At 45.9% G+C, this 15,294-nt stretch overlaps 1 protein-coding gene across 2 annotated transcripts in view; it reads right to left on the bottom strand.

Annotated features, from left to right (window-relative positions):
• Positions 1–6,380, bottom strand: part of LOC139259631 (tensin-1-like) — an 875,917-nt gene extending 869,537 nt beyond the window's left edge. Inside the window, exon 1 of one of the 2 annotated variants that reach the window (XM_070875129.1) lies at positions 6,207–6,380. In XM_070875129.1, the coding sequence (XP_070731230.1) occupies positions 6,207–6,302 (96 nt within the window). In that variant the 5' untranslated portion in view covers positions 6,303–6,380. The remainder of the gene's footprint in view (positions 1–6,206) is intronic. The other variant, XM_070875131.1, reaches the window with a different exon arrangement.
• Between the last annotated feature and the right edge of the window lie 8,914 nt (positions 6,381–15,294).

Here is a 15,294-nt window from a genome sequence, read left to right as displayed (position 1 = left end):
TTAAACTCTAGTAAATTAGTTACCGGGGTACAGTCCCACACACACTGACTCTCACTGGGGTACAGTCCCACACACACTGACTCTCACTGAGGTACAGTTCCACAGACATTGAGTCACCAGGATACAGTTCCCCAGGCAAGAAAAATAGGGAGGTCACCTATTACTTGGAATATACATAGAATATACGGCACAGAAACAGGCCACTGGGCCCAACCAGTCCATGCCAGCATTTCTGCTCCACTCAAGCCTCCTCTCATCTTTCCTCATCTAAATCTATCAGCATAACCCTCTATTCCCTGCTCCCTCATATACTTGTCTAACCTCCCCTTAAATGCATCGATACTATTCGCCTCAACCACTCCCTGTGGGAGCGAGTTCCACATTCTCACCGCTCTCTGGGTAAAGAAGTTTCTCCTGAATTCCCCATTGGATTTCTTTGTGATGATCTTGTATTGATGGCCTCCAGTTATACTCTTCCCCACAAGTGGGAACATTCTATCTGTATCCACTCTATCAAAACCTTTCATTTTGTACGGTTACACAGTGAGTGGCAGAAAGAGAGAAAGAAAGAAAAGTGTTACACTCATAATAAATGGTCAGACTGAGTACTGTGTGTAATGAGCAAGTGTGACCTTAGCTCCTTTGTTAAGGTTCCAGAGTGCAGGTACCTCATGGGTGGCCTGTTTATATACTGTGCTCCCAAGGGATGCTGGGATCCCTTGGGACTCCAACAGGTCGGCCAGGTGTGATGCAGGTTACACGGGGTTAAATACATAACATCATTCCTCCGTGTAGTCACCAGAACACTTGCCAGGCTGGTGAGTTCGGTTTCGTGGTCAACTGTGATGTCAGTTGCCACTTGTGTGTGTGTTGGACGGTCAAAGTTTGTAGTGTCCTCTTCAGGTTGTTCTTGGCTGTTGGTGAATCGCAATTTGATTTGGTCCAAGTGTTTTCTGTGTGTTTGTCCATTGGTCAGTTTGACCTGAAATACCCTACTCCCCTCTTTGGCTGTGACTGTGCCAGCGAGCCATTTGGGACCATGTCCATAATTGAGCACAAACACAATGTCATTGATCTCAATATCGCGTGACAAATTTGCGTGGTCATGGTACACACTTTGTTGATGCCGCTTGTCCTCCACTTGCTCATGTAGATCAGGGTGGACCAGAGGGAGCCTTGTTTTAAGCGCCATTTTCATGAGCAGCTCAGCTGGGGGAATCCCGGTGAGTGAGTGGGGTCTGGTGCGGTAGCTGAGCAGTACTCGGGACAACCGGGAGCCTTCCAACACGTGTTTCAAGCTTTGTTTGATGGTCTGAATTGCCCATTTTGCCTGGCTGTTGGATGCGGGCTTGAACGGGGCAGATGTGACGTGTTTGATCCCGTTGCGGGTCACGAATACTTTGAATTCAGTACTGGTGAAGCACGGCCCATTGTCACAGACTCGGACATCAGGCAAGCCGTGTGTGGCAAACATAGCTCGTAGACTTTCAATGGTGGCCGTGGATGTGCTCACAGACATTATTGCACATTCAATCCACTTTGAGTAAGCGCCACGACAACCAAAAACATTCTGCCGAGGAATGGGCCCGCATAGTCCACATGGATCCTCGACCACGGTTTGGATGGCCAGGACCACAAACTTAGCGGTGCCTCTCTGGGTGCATTGCTCAACTGAGAGCAAGTGTTGCAATGGCGCACATGACTAAATCTGAGTCGATGCCAGGCCACCACATGTGGGATCTGGCTGTGGCTTTCACATCACGATGCCTGGGTGGGTGTTGTGCAGTTCACATATGAACGTATCTCTGCCCTTCTTGGGCAAGACTACGCGATTGCCCCACAAAAGACAGTCCGCCTGCAGGGACAGCTCACCTTTGCATCTGTGGAACGGCTTAATCGCTTCCTGCATCTCCACTGGGATACCGGACCAGCTCCCATGGAGGACACAGTTTTTTTTAAAACCAGGGACAGTAAAGGATCCTGGCTGGTCGTAATGGGGGATTTCTTGTTCTCAAATGCCTCCATGAGCAAGTCCGCTGGCTGTGCCATTTCCACCCCCGGTGGTGGGCAATGGTAGCCGACAGAGCATCTGTGCAGTTCTCTGTGCCCGGTCTGTGGCGGATTACATAGTTGTATGCCAACAGCGTGAGCGCTCATCCTTGGATGTGGGCAGAGGTATTGGTATTAATCACTTTGCTCTCCAAGAATAGCGACATGAGCGGCTTCTGGTCAGTTTCAAGCTCGAACTGGAGGCCAAATAAGTACTGGTGCATTTTTTTTTAACCCAGTAAACGCACACCAGAGCCTCTTTTTCAATCATGCTGTAGGCCCTTTCGGCCTTGGACAAACTCCTGGATACATACGCAACTGGTTGCAAAATTTCCAATTCATTAGCCTGTTGATAACACACACCCGACCCCGTATGACGACGCATCGCAAGCTAACACCAATCGTTTACATGGGTTATACAGGACAAGCAGTTTGTTAGAACACAATAAGTTTCTGGCTTTCTTAAAGGCAGCCTCTTGTGAATTCCCCTATACCCAGTCGTCAACCTTGTGCAGTAGCGCATGTAGGGGCTCTAGCAGGGTGCTTAACCCAGGTAGGAAATTATCGAAGTAGTTAAGGAGTCCCAGGAACGACCACAGCTCTGTCACGTTCTGTGGTCACGGCGCGTTCTTGATGGCCTCTGTCTTGGCATCGGTGGGTCTGATGCCGTTTGCTGCAATTCTCCTCCCTAAGAATTTGACATCCTGTGCCAGGAAAACACACTTTGAGCGTTTCAAACTGAACCCCACGCGATCCAACCGACTAAAAACCTCCTCCAGGTTCTTCAAGTGCTCCATGGTGTCCCGACCTGTAACCAATATGTCGTCCTGGAAGACCACTGTGCAAGGACGACATATTCCGCTAGAAGATCGCTGCCGCCGACCGAATCGCGAACGGGCACCAGTTGTAGATTAACAGATCTTTGTGCGTGTTGATACAGGCGAGGCCTTTCGAAGATTCCTCCAGCTCCTGCGTCAGGTAGGCCGAGGTCAGGTCCAGCTTGGTGAACATCTTCCCTCCAGCCGGGGTCGCGAATAGGTCGTCTGCCTTGGGTAGCGGCTACTGGTCCTGCAGCGAAAAACGGTTAATCGTTACTTTATAGTCCCCGTAAATTCGAACTGTACCATCCTCCTTGAGTACTGGAACAGTCATTGAATTCCACCGGGGCGATGATGCCTTCGTGTTGCAGCCTGTCCAGCTCAATTTCCACTTTTTCACGCATCATGTACGGTACCGTCCGTGCCTTGTGGTGGATGGGTCGTGTACCGGGAACCAAATGGAACTGCACTTTCGCCTCAGAGAAGCTTCCAATGCCTGGCTCGAATAACGAAGGGAACTTGCTTAGAACCTGGGTACATGCGGTGTCGTTGACGGACGAAAATACTCGGATGTCGTCCCAGTTCCAGCGGATTTTCTCCAGCCAGCTTCTGCCAAACAATGTGGGGCCATCCCCTGGCACAATCCACAGCGGGAGTTCATGTACTGCTCCGTCACAGGAGATTTTGACTTCTGCACTGCCAGTTACAGGGATTAGTTCCTTTGTGTAAGTCCTTAGTTTGGTGTGAATGGGGCTGAGCTTGGGCCTGTGTGCCTTCTTCCCCCACAGCCTGTCGAAGGCCGTTTTACTCATTATGGACTGACTTGCCCCCGTGTCCAGCTCCATAGACACTGGAATACCGTTCAGTTCAACTTTCAACATTATTGGTGAGCATTTCGTCATGAATGTGTGTACCCCGTACACCTCTGCCTCCTCAGTACAAGTTTCCAATTCCATCTGATCCACTGTGGATTGATCTTCCTCTGCAACGTGGTGGTTTGCAGGGTTTGCAGCTCGCCTGCACATTGGTTGGAGATGTCCCATTGTTCTGCAGCCATTGCACACATAGTGCTTAAAGCAGCATTGATGGGGCCGATGATCACCTCCGCAGCACCAACAGGGTGTTAACTGCCTCACATTAACAGATGATGGCGGACTCTGGGTCAATTGAGGTTGGGCCACAGCAGCCGGCGTGTACGTTCTGCCCGGTACATTTCTGCTCAAAACCGACGTTACTTTATGCACAGTACTGGCTGAAACTTCATTGTTCTGCGAAACCTGCTTGGTGTTGTCGCTGGTGAACATAAATGCTGGGCTATCGTTATGGCTTTACTCAGATTCGGAGTTTCTACAGTCAACAGTTCGTGAAGGATTGTCTCATGTCCGATGCCCAGTACAAAAAAGTCTCTGAGCATTTGTTCTAGGAATCCCTCAAACTCACAATGTCCTGCAAGGCGCCTTAGTTCGGCGACATAGCTCGCCACTTCCTGGCCCTCCGCTCGTTGACACGTGTAGAACCGATATCTCGCCATCAAAACGCTTTCCTTAGGATTTAGGTGCTCCCGGACCAGCGTACACAATTCTTCGTAGGATTTCTCTGTTGGTTTTGCTGGGGCCAGGAGATTCTTCATGAGACCAGAGGTTGTTGGCCAATACAGTTAGGAGGATCGCCCTTCGTTTGGTTGTGTTCTCGTCCCCTTCCAGCTCACTGGCCACGAAGTATTGGTCGAGTCTCTCCACGAAGGCCTCCCAATCATCCCCCTCTGAGAACTTCTCCAGGATGCTGACTGTTCTTTGCATTTTCGCGCGGTTGTTCGTTACCTCGTCGCCAATTGTTTCACTCATAATAAATGGTGAGACTGAGTACTGTGTGTAATGAGCAAGTGTGGCCTTAGCTCCTTTGTTAAGGTTCCAGAGTGCAGGTACCTTGTGGGTGGCCTGCTTATATACCGTGCTCCCAAGGGATGCTGGGATCCCTTGGGACTCCAACAGGTCGGCCCCTCTGGTGGTCAGATGTGATGTAGGTTACAAGCGGTTAAATACATAACAGGAAGAAAGGAAGGAAGGGAAGAAAGGAAGAAAGGGTACCGGTGCCGTGCCCAGACGAAAAGTTGTTTATGCCCCATTAGCAGCCCTGCTAATGGGAAACACAAACTACCCCAATTAGTCTAACTATAAACCCAGGTCCAAGAGATGAAAGGTCAGTGTGTCACCCAGTACAAGATATTTCCTCAATCGAGAAGTTGATTTGGAATCAAAACTGAACATTTAACCAGATTTAACCAGATCTAGATTTTCTCCAATGGACCTGCAGGAATTAAAGTTCATGACATGATGAGTGGTGGAAGTTGGTGACATTTACCTGCACTGACCCGACAGCCTATTGCACAGTCCTTGTACCCTGCTGTATCCGCATCCTTCAACCAACTAGTTACATCTTACAGAATCATCCCTTGGCACTTGATGCCACCACCTAATTCTTCCGCCAGTTCTCTCCATCACTCGGTTACCCATGCATGCTCTCTGTCTCACACTCTCACTCTCAATATACCTGTATGTCCAGTTCTATCATTCCGTCGCTCTGAGTCTGTCTCCGTGTCTCTCCCCCAGTCTCTATACATCCATATGCCCAGTTTCTGTTTCTGGTTCTCTTTATCTCTCTCTTGCTAATTTCCCCCACCCACTGTTTTTATTATCACATTCCCTATCTCATCCTCCCTTGCTATCATTGTATCTTGTGCATGGTGTGTGGGGGGCATTGCTGCTATCACTGCACCCCACGCCTGTTTACAACCAGAAGGACACACTTTGTGCCGGATGATAACCTGCCCTTGAAGTCATGTTGAGAAAGTGTCTGTAAATGTGTAGCTGGAGGCGGTATGTTTATCACTTGTCTTCACCATTTTATCTTTCTTCTCTGTACAGTTACCGTTTGTCTCTCAGCCTGCTTCCTTTCTCTCTCTCTTTTGTCTCACTGTTTCTCTCTCTCCTGTTTCTTGTTTTCGTACTCTCTCTCTCTCTCTCTCTCTCTCACACAGACTCTCACTTTCACGTTTCCCAGGTGAATGAGTATAGCTCCCCGCCCTGGGCCTCACATATATCACCGGGACTGTGTTCAAATCCACAACTAAATAATAAACCCTTTGTGTTCCTGCCATCATTTCAACACTTTGCCTTCAGTTGGGCAAGATCCAGATATTTCCCCCAACAGCTTCTATTCACAACATTCCCCTGCTCGCAACTCACTGTAAAGACGCGGGGCTCCCCGTGTAAAGGCATCCATCCCAGAGAGATAACCCCGACAGTGAGAGCAGTGCGAGTTCACCCAGAGGCTCGGTACCTGAGGGAGGAGGGCGGTCTCCTCTTTGCTCTTCCCTCCACCTGGCTCACAGTAAGGCATGTCCTCGCAGCAGACCAGGCTCACGGAGCAGCCCATCCAGGCGACTGGAGCTCAGCGCAAACACCCATCCAACTCAACTCAGCCTCAACTCAGCTCAAGCTCCCACCCGGGCTGCGAGCGCTGCCGCTCAGTCAGGGCTGCTCCGCTCTCTGCCTCTCGGCTGGTTCAGGGGAAGCTCCGCTCCGCTCCCCTCCCTCCCACACCCTGATGGCCAAGGCAGGAAGTAGGGACCGGCTCCTGGGGACAGCCAGGGACACAGTCCCGATAGGGAGAGCCAGCACCGCCTCACAGGGACTGACACACTCACAGCTCACCATTATACACACTCACACACAGCTCACCATTATACACACAGCTCACCATTATACACTCACACTTAGCTCACCATTATACACACTCACACTACAGCTCACCATTATACACACACACACAGCTCACCATTATACACACTCACACTACAGCTCACCATTATACACACACACACAGCTCACCATTATACACACTCACACTACAGCTCACCATTATACACACACACTACAGCTCACCATTATACACACACACACAGCTCACCATTATACACACACACACACACAGCTCACCATTATACACTCACACTACAGCTCACCATTATACACACTCACACACACAGCTCACCATTATACACTCACACTACAGCTCACCATTATACACACACACACACACAGCTCACCATTATACACACACACTCACAGCTCACCATTATACACACACACTCACAGCTCACCATTATACACACACACACAGCTCACCATTATACACTCACACTACAGCTCACCATTATACACACACACACACAGCTCACCATTATACACACTCACAGCTCACCATTATACACACACACACACAGCTCACCATTATACACACACACACACACCTCACCATTATACACTCACACTCAGCTCACAATGAGACACACAGGTCACCATTATACACACACACAGCTCACCATGAGACACAGGTCACCATTATACACACACACACAGCTCACCATTATACACACACACACAGCTCACCATTATACACACACTGTTCACCACTAAACACACACAGCTCACCATTTTACACACTCAAAGCTCACCATTATACATACACAGCTCACTATTATACACTCAGTCCACCATTATACACACACACACACACACACACAGCTCACCATTATATACACACAGTTCACCATTATACACACACAGCTCATTGTTATACACTCACAGCTCACCATTATACACACACACACACACAGCTCACCATTATACACACACACAGCTCACCATTATACACACACACACACACAGCTCACCATTATACACACACACTACAGCTCACCATTATACACACACACTCACAGCTCACCATTATACACACACACACAGCTCACCATTATACACACTCACACACACAGCTCACCATTATACACTCACACTACAGCTCACCATTATACACACACACACACACAGCTCACCATTATACACACTCACAGCTCACCATTATACACACACACACACAGCTCACCATTTTACACACACACACACACACAGCTCACCATTATACACTCACACTTAGCTCACCATTATACACACTCACACACACACCTCACCATTATACACTCACACTCAGCTCACCATGAGACACACAGGTCACCATTATACACACACACAGCTCACCATGAGACACAGGTCACCATTATACACACACACACAGCTCACCATTATACACACACACACAGCTCACCATTATACACACACTGTTCACCACTAAACACACACAGCTCACCATTTTACACACTCAAAGCTCACCATTATACATATACAGCTCACTATTATACACTCAGTCCACCATTATACACACACACACACACAGCTCACCATTATATACACACAGTTCACCATTATACACACACAGCTCATTGTTATACACTCACAGCTCACCATTATACACACACACACACAGCTCACCATTATACACACACACACAGCTCACCATTATACACACACACACACACACAGCTCACCATTATACACACACACTACAGCTCACCATTATACACACACACTCACAGCTCACCATTATACACACACACACAGCTCACCATTATACACACTCACACACACAGCTCACCATTATACACTCACACTACAGCTCACCATTATACACACACACACACACAGCTCACCATTATACACACTCACAGCTCACCATTATACACACACACACACAGCTCACCATTATACACACACACACACACACAGCTCACCATTATACACTCACACTTAGCTCACCATTATACACACTCACACACACACCTCACCATTATACACTCACACTCAGCTCACCATGAGACACACAGGTCACCATTATACACACACACAGCTCACCATGAGACACAGGTCACCATTATACACACACACACAGCTCACCATTATACACACACACACAGCTCACCATTATACACACACTGTTCACCACTAAACACACACAGCTCACCATTTTACACACTCAAAGCTCACCATTATACATACACAGCTCACTATTATACACTCAGTCCACCATTATACACACACACACACACACAGCTCACCATTATATACACACAGTTCACCATTATACACACACAGCTCATTGTTATACACTCACAGCTCACCATTATACACACACAGCTCACCATTGTACACTCACACTCAGCTCATGATTATACATTCACTCAGCTCACCATTATATATACTCATAGTTCACCAGTATACACACAAGCTAACCATTATACACTCACAGCTCACCATTATACATACACATCTGACAATTATACACTCACAGCTTACCACTATACACACTCACACAGCTCACTGCTATACACACACAGCTCATCACTATACACACTCACACAGCTCACCGCTATACACACACAGCTCATCATTATACACTCACCATTATACACCGTTATACACTCTCACCATTATACACTCCCACTCAGCTCACCATTATACACACACTCACAACACACCTTTATACACACACAGCTCACCACTAAACAGTCACAACTCACCATTATATACTTGCAGCTCACCATTTTACACACTCATAGCTCACCATTATACAGTCGCAGCTCACCATTATACAGTCGCAGCTCACCATTATACACTCACAGCTCAGCATTATACATACACAGCTCACCATTATACACACTCACAGCTTACCATTATACACTCACAGCTCACTATTGTATATACACAGCGCACCATTATACACTCATACAGCTCACTATTATACACACACAGCTGAACATTATACACTCACAGCTCACCATTATACACACACAGTTCACCATTGTATACACACAGCTCACCATTATACACTCACAGCTCACCATTATACACTCACAGCTCACCATTATGCACTCACAGCTCACCATTATACACTCATAGCTCACCATTATACACACACACTCAGCTCACCATTATACACTCATACTCAGCTCACCATTATACACTCACAGCTAACTATTATACACACACAGCTCACCATTATACATACTCTTAGCCCACCATTATATACTCAGCCCACCTTTATATACACACAGCTCACCATTATACATGCACAGCTCACCATTATACACACACAGCTCACCGTTATACACACACAGCTCACTACTATACATTCACACTCAGCTTACCATTATACACTCACAGCTCACCATTATGCTCTCAGCTCACCTTTATAGACACACACACACAACTGACCATTATACACACACACACGCGCAGCTCACCATTATACACTCACACTCAGCTCACCATTATACACTCACAGCTCACCAATAGACACTCACAGCTCACCACAATACTCATAGCTCACCATTATGCACACACACAGCTCACCATAATACACTCGCACTCAGCTCACCATTATACACTCACACAGCTCACTATTATACACACACAGTTCACCATTATACACTCTCACCATTATACACTCAAACTCAGCTCACCATTATATACTCACAGCTCACCATTATGCACACACAGCTCACCATTATAACTCAGTTCTCCATTTTGCACACACACACAGCTCACCATCGTACACTCACACTCAGCTCATGATTATACACTCACACTCAGCTCACCATTATATACTCATAGTTCACCAGTAAACACACACAGCTCACCATTATACACTCACATAGCTCACTGTTATACACACACACACAGCTCACCAATATATACTCACAGATCACCATTATATACTCACAGCTCACCATTATACACACACAGTTCACCATTATACACTCACACTCAGCTCACCATTATACACTCACACTCAGCTCACCATAATACACTCACAGCTCACTATTATACACAATCATAGCCCACCATTATACACACAGCTCACCATTATACACGCACAGCTCACTGTTATACACACACAGCTCACCATTATACATTCACACTCAGCTTACCATTATACACTCACACAGCTCACCATTATGCATTCACACAGCTCACTGTTATACACTCACAGCTCACCGTTATACACGCACAACTCACCATTATACACTCTCACCATTATACACTCACACTCAGCTCACCATTATACACTCACACTCAGCTCACCAATTTACACTCACACTCACAGTTCACCATTATACACACACTCACAACTCACCATTATACACACACAGCTCATCACTAAATACTAACAACTCACCATTACATACTTACAGCTCACCATTTTACACACTCACAGCTCACCATTATACATACACAGCTCACCATTATACACACTCACAGCTCACCATTATACACACTCAGCTCACCATTATGCACTCACACAGCTCACTATTATACACACACTGCTCACCATTATACACTCACAGCTCACCATTATACACACACAGTTCACCATTGTATACACACAGCTCACCATTGTACACACACAGCTCACCAGTATACACTCACTGCCCACCATTATACATTCACAGCCCACCATTATACACACAATGCTCACCATTATACACACACAGCTCACCATTATACACTCAAACTCAGCTCACCATTATATACTCACAGCTCACCATTATAACTCAGTTCTCCATTATGCACACACACACAGCTCACCATCGTACACTCACACTCAGCTCATGATTATACACTCAGACTCAGCTCACCATTATATACTCATAGTTCACCAGTAAACACACACAGTTCACCATTATACAATCACATAGCTCACTGTTATACACACACACAGCTCACCAATATATACACACAGATCACCATTATATACTCACAGCTCACCATTATAACTCAGTTCTCCATTATGCACACACACACAGCTCACCATCGTACACTCACACTCAGCTCATGATTATACACTCACACTCAGCTCACCATTATATACTCATAGTTCACCAGTAAACACACACAGTTCACCATTATACAATCACATAGCTCACTGTTATACACACACACAGCTCACCAATATATACACACAGATCACCATTATATACTCACAGCTCACCATTATAACTCAGTTTTCCATTATGCACACACACACAGCTCACCATCGTACACTCACACTCAGCTCATGATTATACACTCACACTCAGCTCACCATTATATACTCATAGTTCACCAGTAAACACACACAGTTCACCATTATACAATCACATAGCTCACTGTTATACACACACACAGCTCACCAATATATACACACAGATCACCATTATATACTCACAGCTCACCATTATACACACACAGTTCACCATTATACACTCACAGCTCACCATTATACACTCACACTCAGCTCACCATAATATACTCACAGCTCACCATTATACACACTCCTAGCCCACCATTATACACACATCCCACCATTATATACACACAGTTCACCATTATACACGCACGGCTCACTGTTATACACACACAGCTCACCATTATACATTCACACTCAGCTTACCATTATACACTCACACTCAGCTCACCATTATACACACACAGCTCACCATTATATACACAAGCTCACCATTATACACATTCACAGGCCACCATTATACACCCTCACAGCTCACCATTACACACTCACACTCAGCTCACCATTATACACTCACACCTCACCAATAGATACTCACAGCTCACCACTATACTCATAGCTCACCATTATACACTCAGCTCACCATTCTAAACAGCTCTCCAATATACGCTCGCACTCAGCTCACAATTATACACTGACAGCTCACCATTATACATACACAGCTCACCATTATACACACTCACCATTATACACACAAACTCAGCTCACCATTATACACTCAAACTCAGCTAACCATTATATACTCACAGCTCACCATTATACACTCACAGCCCTCCATTATACACACACAGCTCACCATTATAACTCAGTTCACCATTATACACTCACACTCAGCTCACCATTATACTCTCACACTCAGCTCACCATTATACACACACAGCTCACATTATACACTCACAGCTCACCAGTATGCACACACAGCTCACCGTTATACACTCACAACTCACCATTATACACTCACGGCTCACCACTATACACACTCACACAGCTCACCATTATACACACACAGCTCACCATTATACAACTCACCATTATACACTCACACTCAGCTCGCCATTATACACTCACACTCAGCTCACCAATTTACACTCACACTCACAGTTCACCATTATACACACACTCACAACTCACCATTATACACACACAGCTCACAACTCACTATTATACACACACAGCTCACCAGTAAATACACACAGCCCACCAGTAAATACTCACAACTCACCATTATATACTTACAGCTCACCATTTTACACACTCACAGCTCACCATTATACACTTGCAGCTCACCATTATACACACTCAGCTCACCATTATACACACTCACAGCTTGCCATTATACACACTCAGCTCACCATTATGCACTCACACAGCTCACCATTATACACACAGCTCACCATTATACACACAAACTCAGCTCACCATTATACACTCAAACTCAGCTCACCATTATATACTCACAGCTCACCATTATACACACACAGTTCACCATTGTATACACACAGCTCACCACTATACACACTCACACAGCTCACCATTATACACACAAACTCAGCCCAGCATTATACAGTCACACTCAGCTCACTATACACACACTCACAATTCACCAATATACACACATGGCTCACCACTAAACACTCACAACTCACCATTTTACACTCACAACTCACCATTTTACACACTCACAGCTCACCATTATACACACACACAGCTCACCATTATACACACACATCTCACCGTTATATACTCACATAGCTCACCATTATACACACACAGCACATCATTATACAAACTCACAGCTCACCATTATACACTCACATCTCACCGTTCTATTCTCACCGCTCACTGTTATACATTCACAGCTCACCATTACACACACACAGCTCACCATTATACCCACACAGCTCACCAAAGAAATGGCAGGCCAATTGAAGAAATAATTTGCAGCTGTCAAAACGAAGAAAGACACAAATAACCATCCGAAAGTACTAGGGGACCGAGGGTCTAGTGAAGAGGAGGAACTGAAGGATATCCTTATTAGGCGGGAAATTGTGTTAGGGAATGCTGGGATTGAAGCCGATAAATCCCCGGGGCCTGATAGTCTGCATCCCAGAGTACTTAAGCAAGTGGCCCTAGAAATAGTGAATGCATTGATGATTATTTTCCAACAGTCTATCGACTCTGGATCAGTTCCTATGGACTGGAGGGTAGCTAATGTAACACCACTTTTTAAAAAGGGAGGGAGAGAGAAAGCGGGTAATTATAGACCGGTTAGCCTGACATCAGTAGTGGGGAAAATGTTGGAATCAATTATTAAAGATGAAATAGCAGCGCATTTGGAAAGCAGTGACAGGATCGGTCCAAGTCAGCATGGATTTATGAAAGGGAAATCATGCTTGACAAATCTTCTGAATTTTTTGAGGATGGAACGAGTAGAGTGGACAAGGGAGAACCAGTGGATGTGGTGTATTTGGACTTTCAAAAGGCTTTTGACAAGGTCCCTCACAAGAGATTGGTGTGCAAAATTAAAGCACATCGTATTGGGGGTAATGTACTGACGTGGATAGAGAACTGGTTGGCAGACAGGAAGCAGAGAGTTGGGGTAAACGGGTCCTTTTCAGAATGGCAGGCAGTGACTAGTGGGGTGCCGCAGGGCTCAGTGCTGGGACCCCAGCTCTTTACAATATACATTAATGATTTGGATGAAGGAATTGAGTGTAATATCTCCAAGTTTGCAGATGACACTAAGCTGGGTGATGGTGTGAGCTGTGAGGGGGACTCTAAGAGGCTGCAGGGTGACTTGGACAGGTTAGGTGAGTGGGCAAATGCATGGCAGATGCAGTATAATGTGGATAAATGTGAGGTTATCCACTTTGGGGGCAAAAACGTGAAGACAGAATAGTATCTGAATGGTGGCAGATTAGGAAAGGGGGAGGTGCAACCAGACCTGGGTGTCATGGTTCATCAGTCATTGAAAGTTGGCATACAGGTGCAGCAGGCGGTGAAGAAGGCAAATGGTATAGAAACATAGAAAATAGGTGCTGGAGTAGGTCATTCGGCCCTTTGAGCCTGCACCGCCATTCAATGAGTTCATGGCTGAACATGCAACTTCAGTACCCCATTCCTGCTTTCTCACCATACCCCTTGATCCCCCTAGTAGAAAGGACTACATCTAACTCCTTTTTGAATATATTTAGTGAATTGGCCTCAACAACTTTCTGTGGTAGAGAATTCCACAGGTTCACCACTCTCTGGGTGAAGAAGTTTCTCCTCATCTCGGTCCTAAATGGCTTACCCCTTATCCTTAGACTGTGACCCCTGGTTCTGGACTTCCCCAACATTGGGAACATTCTTCCTGCATCTAACCTGTCTAAACCCGTCAGAATTTTAAACGTTTCTATGAGATTCC

Source organism: Pristiophorus japonicus, chromosome 3 (genome assembly GCF_044704955.1).
Source record: "Pristiophorus japonicus isolate sPriJap1 chromosome 3, sPriJap1.hap1, whole genome shotgun sequence".
Classification (NCBI taxonomy): Eukaryota; Metazoa; Chordata; class Chondrichthyes; family Pristiophoridae; genus Pristiophorus; species Pristiophorus japonicus.
The sequence above is the reverse complement of the archived record's forward strand: the minus strand, read 5'-3'. Positions and strand labels throughout refer to the sequence as shown.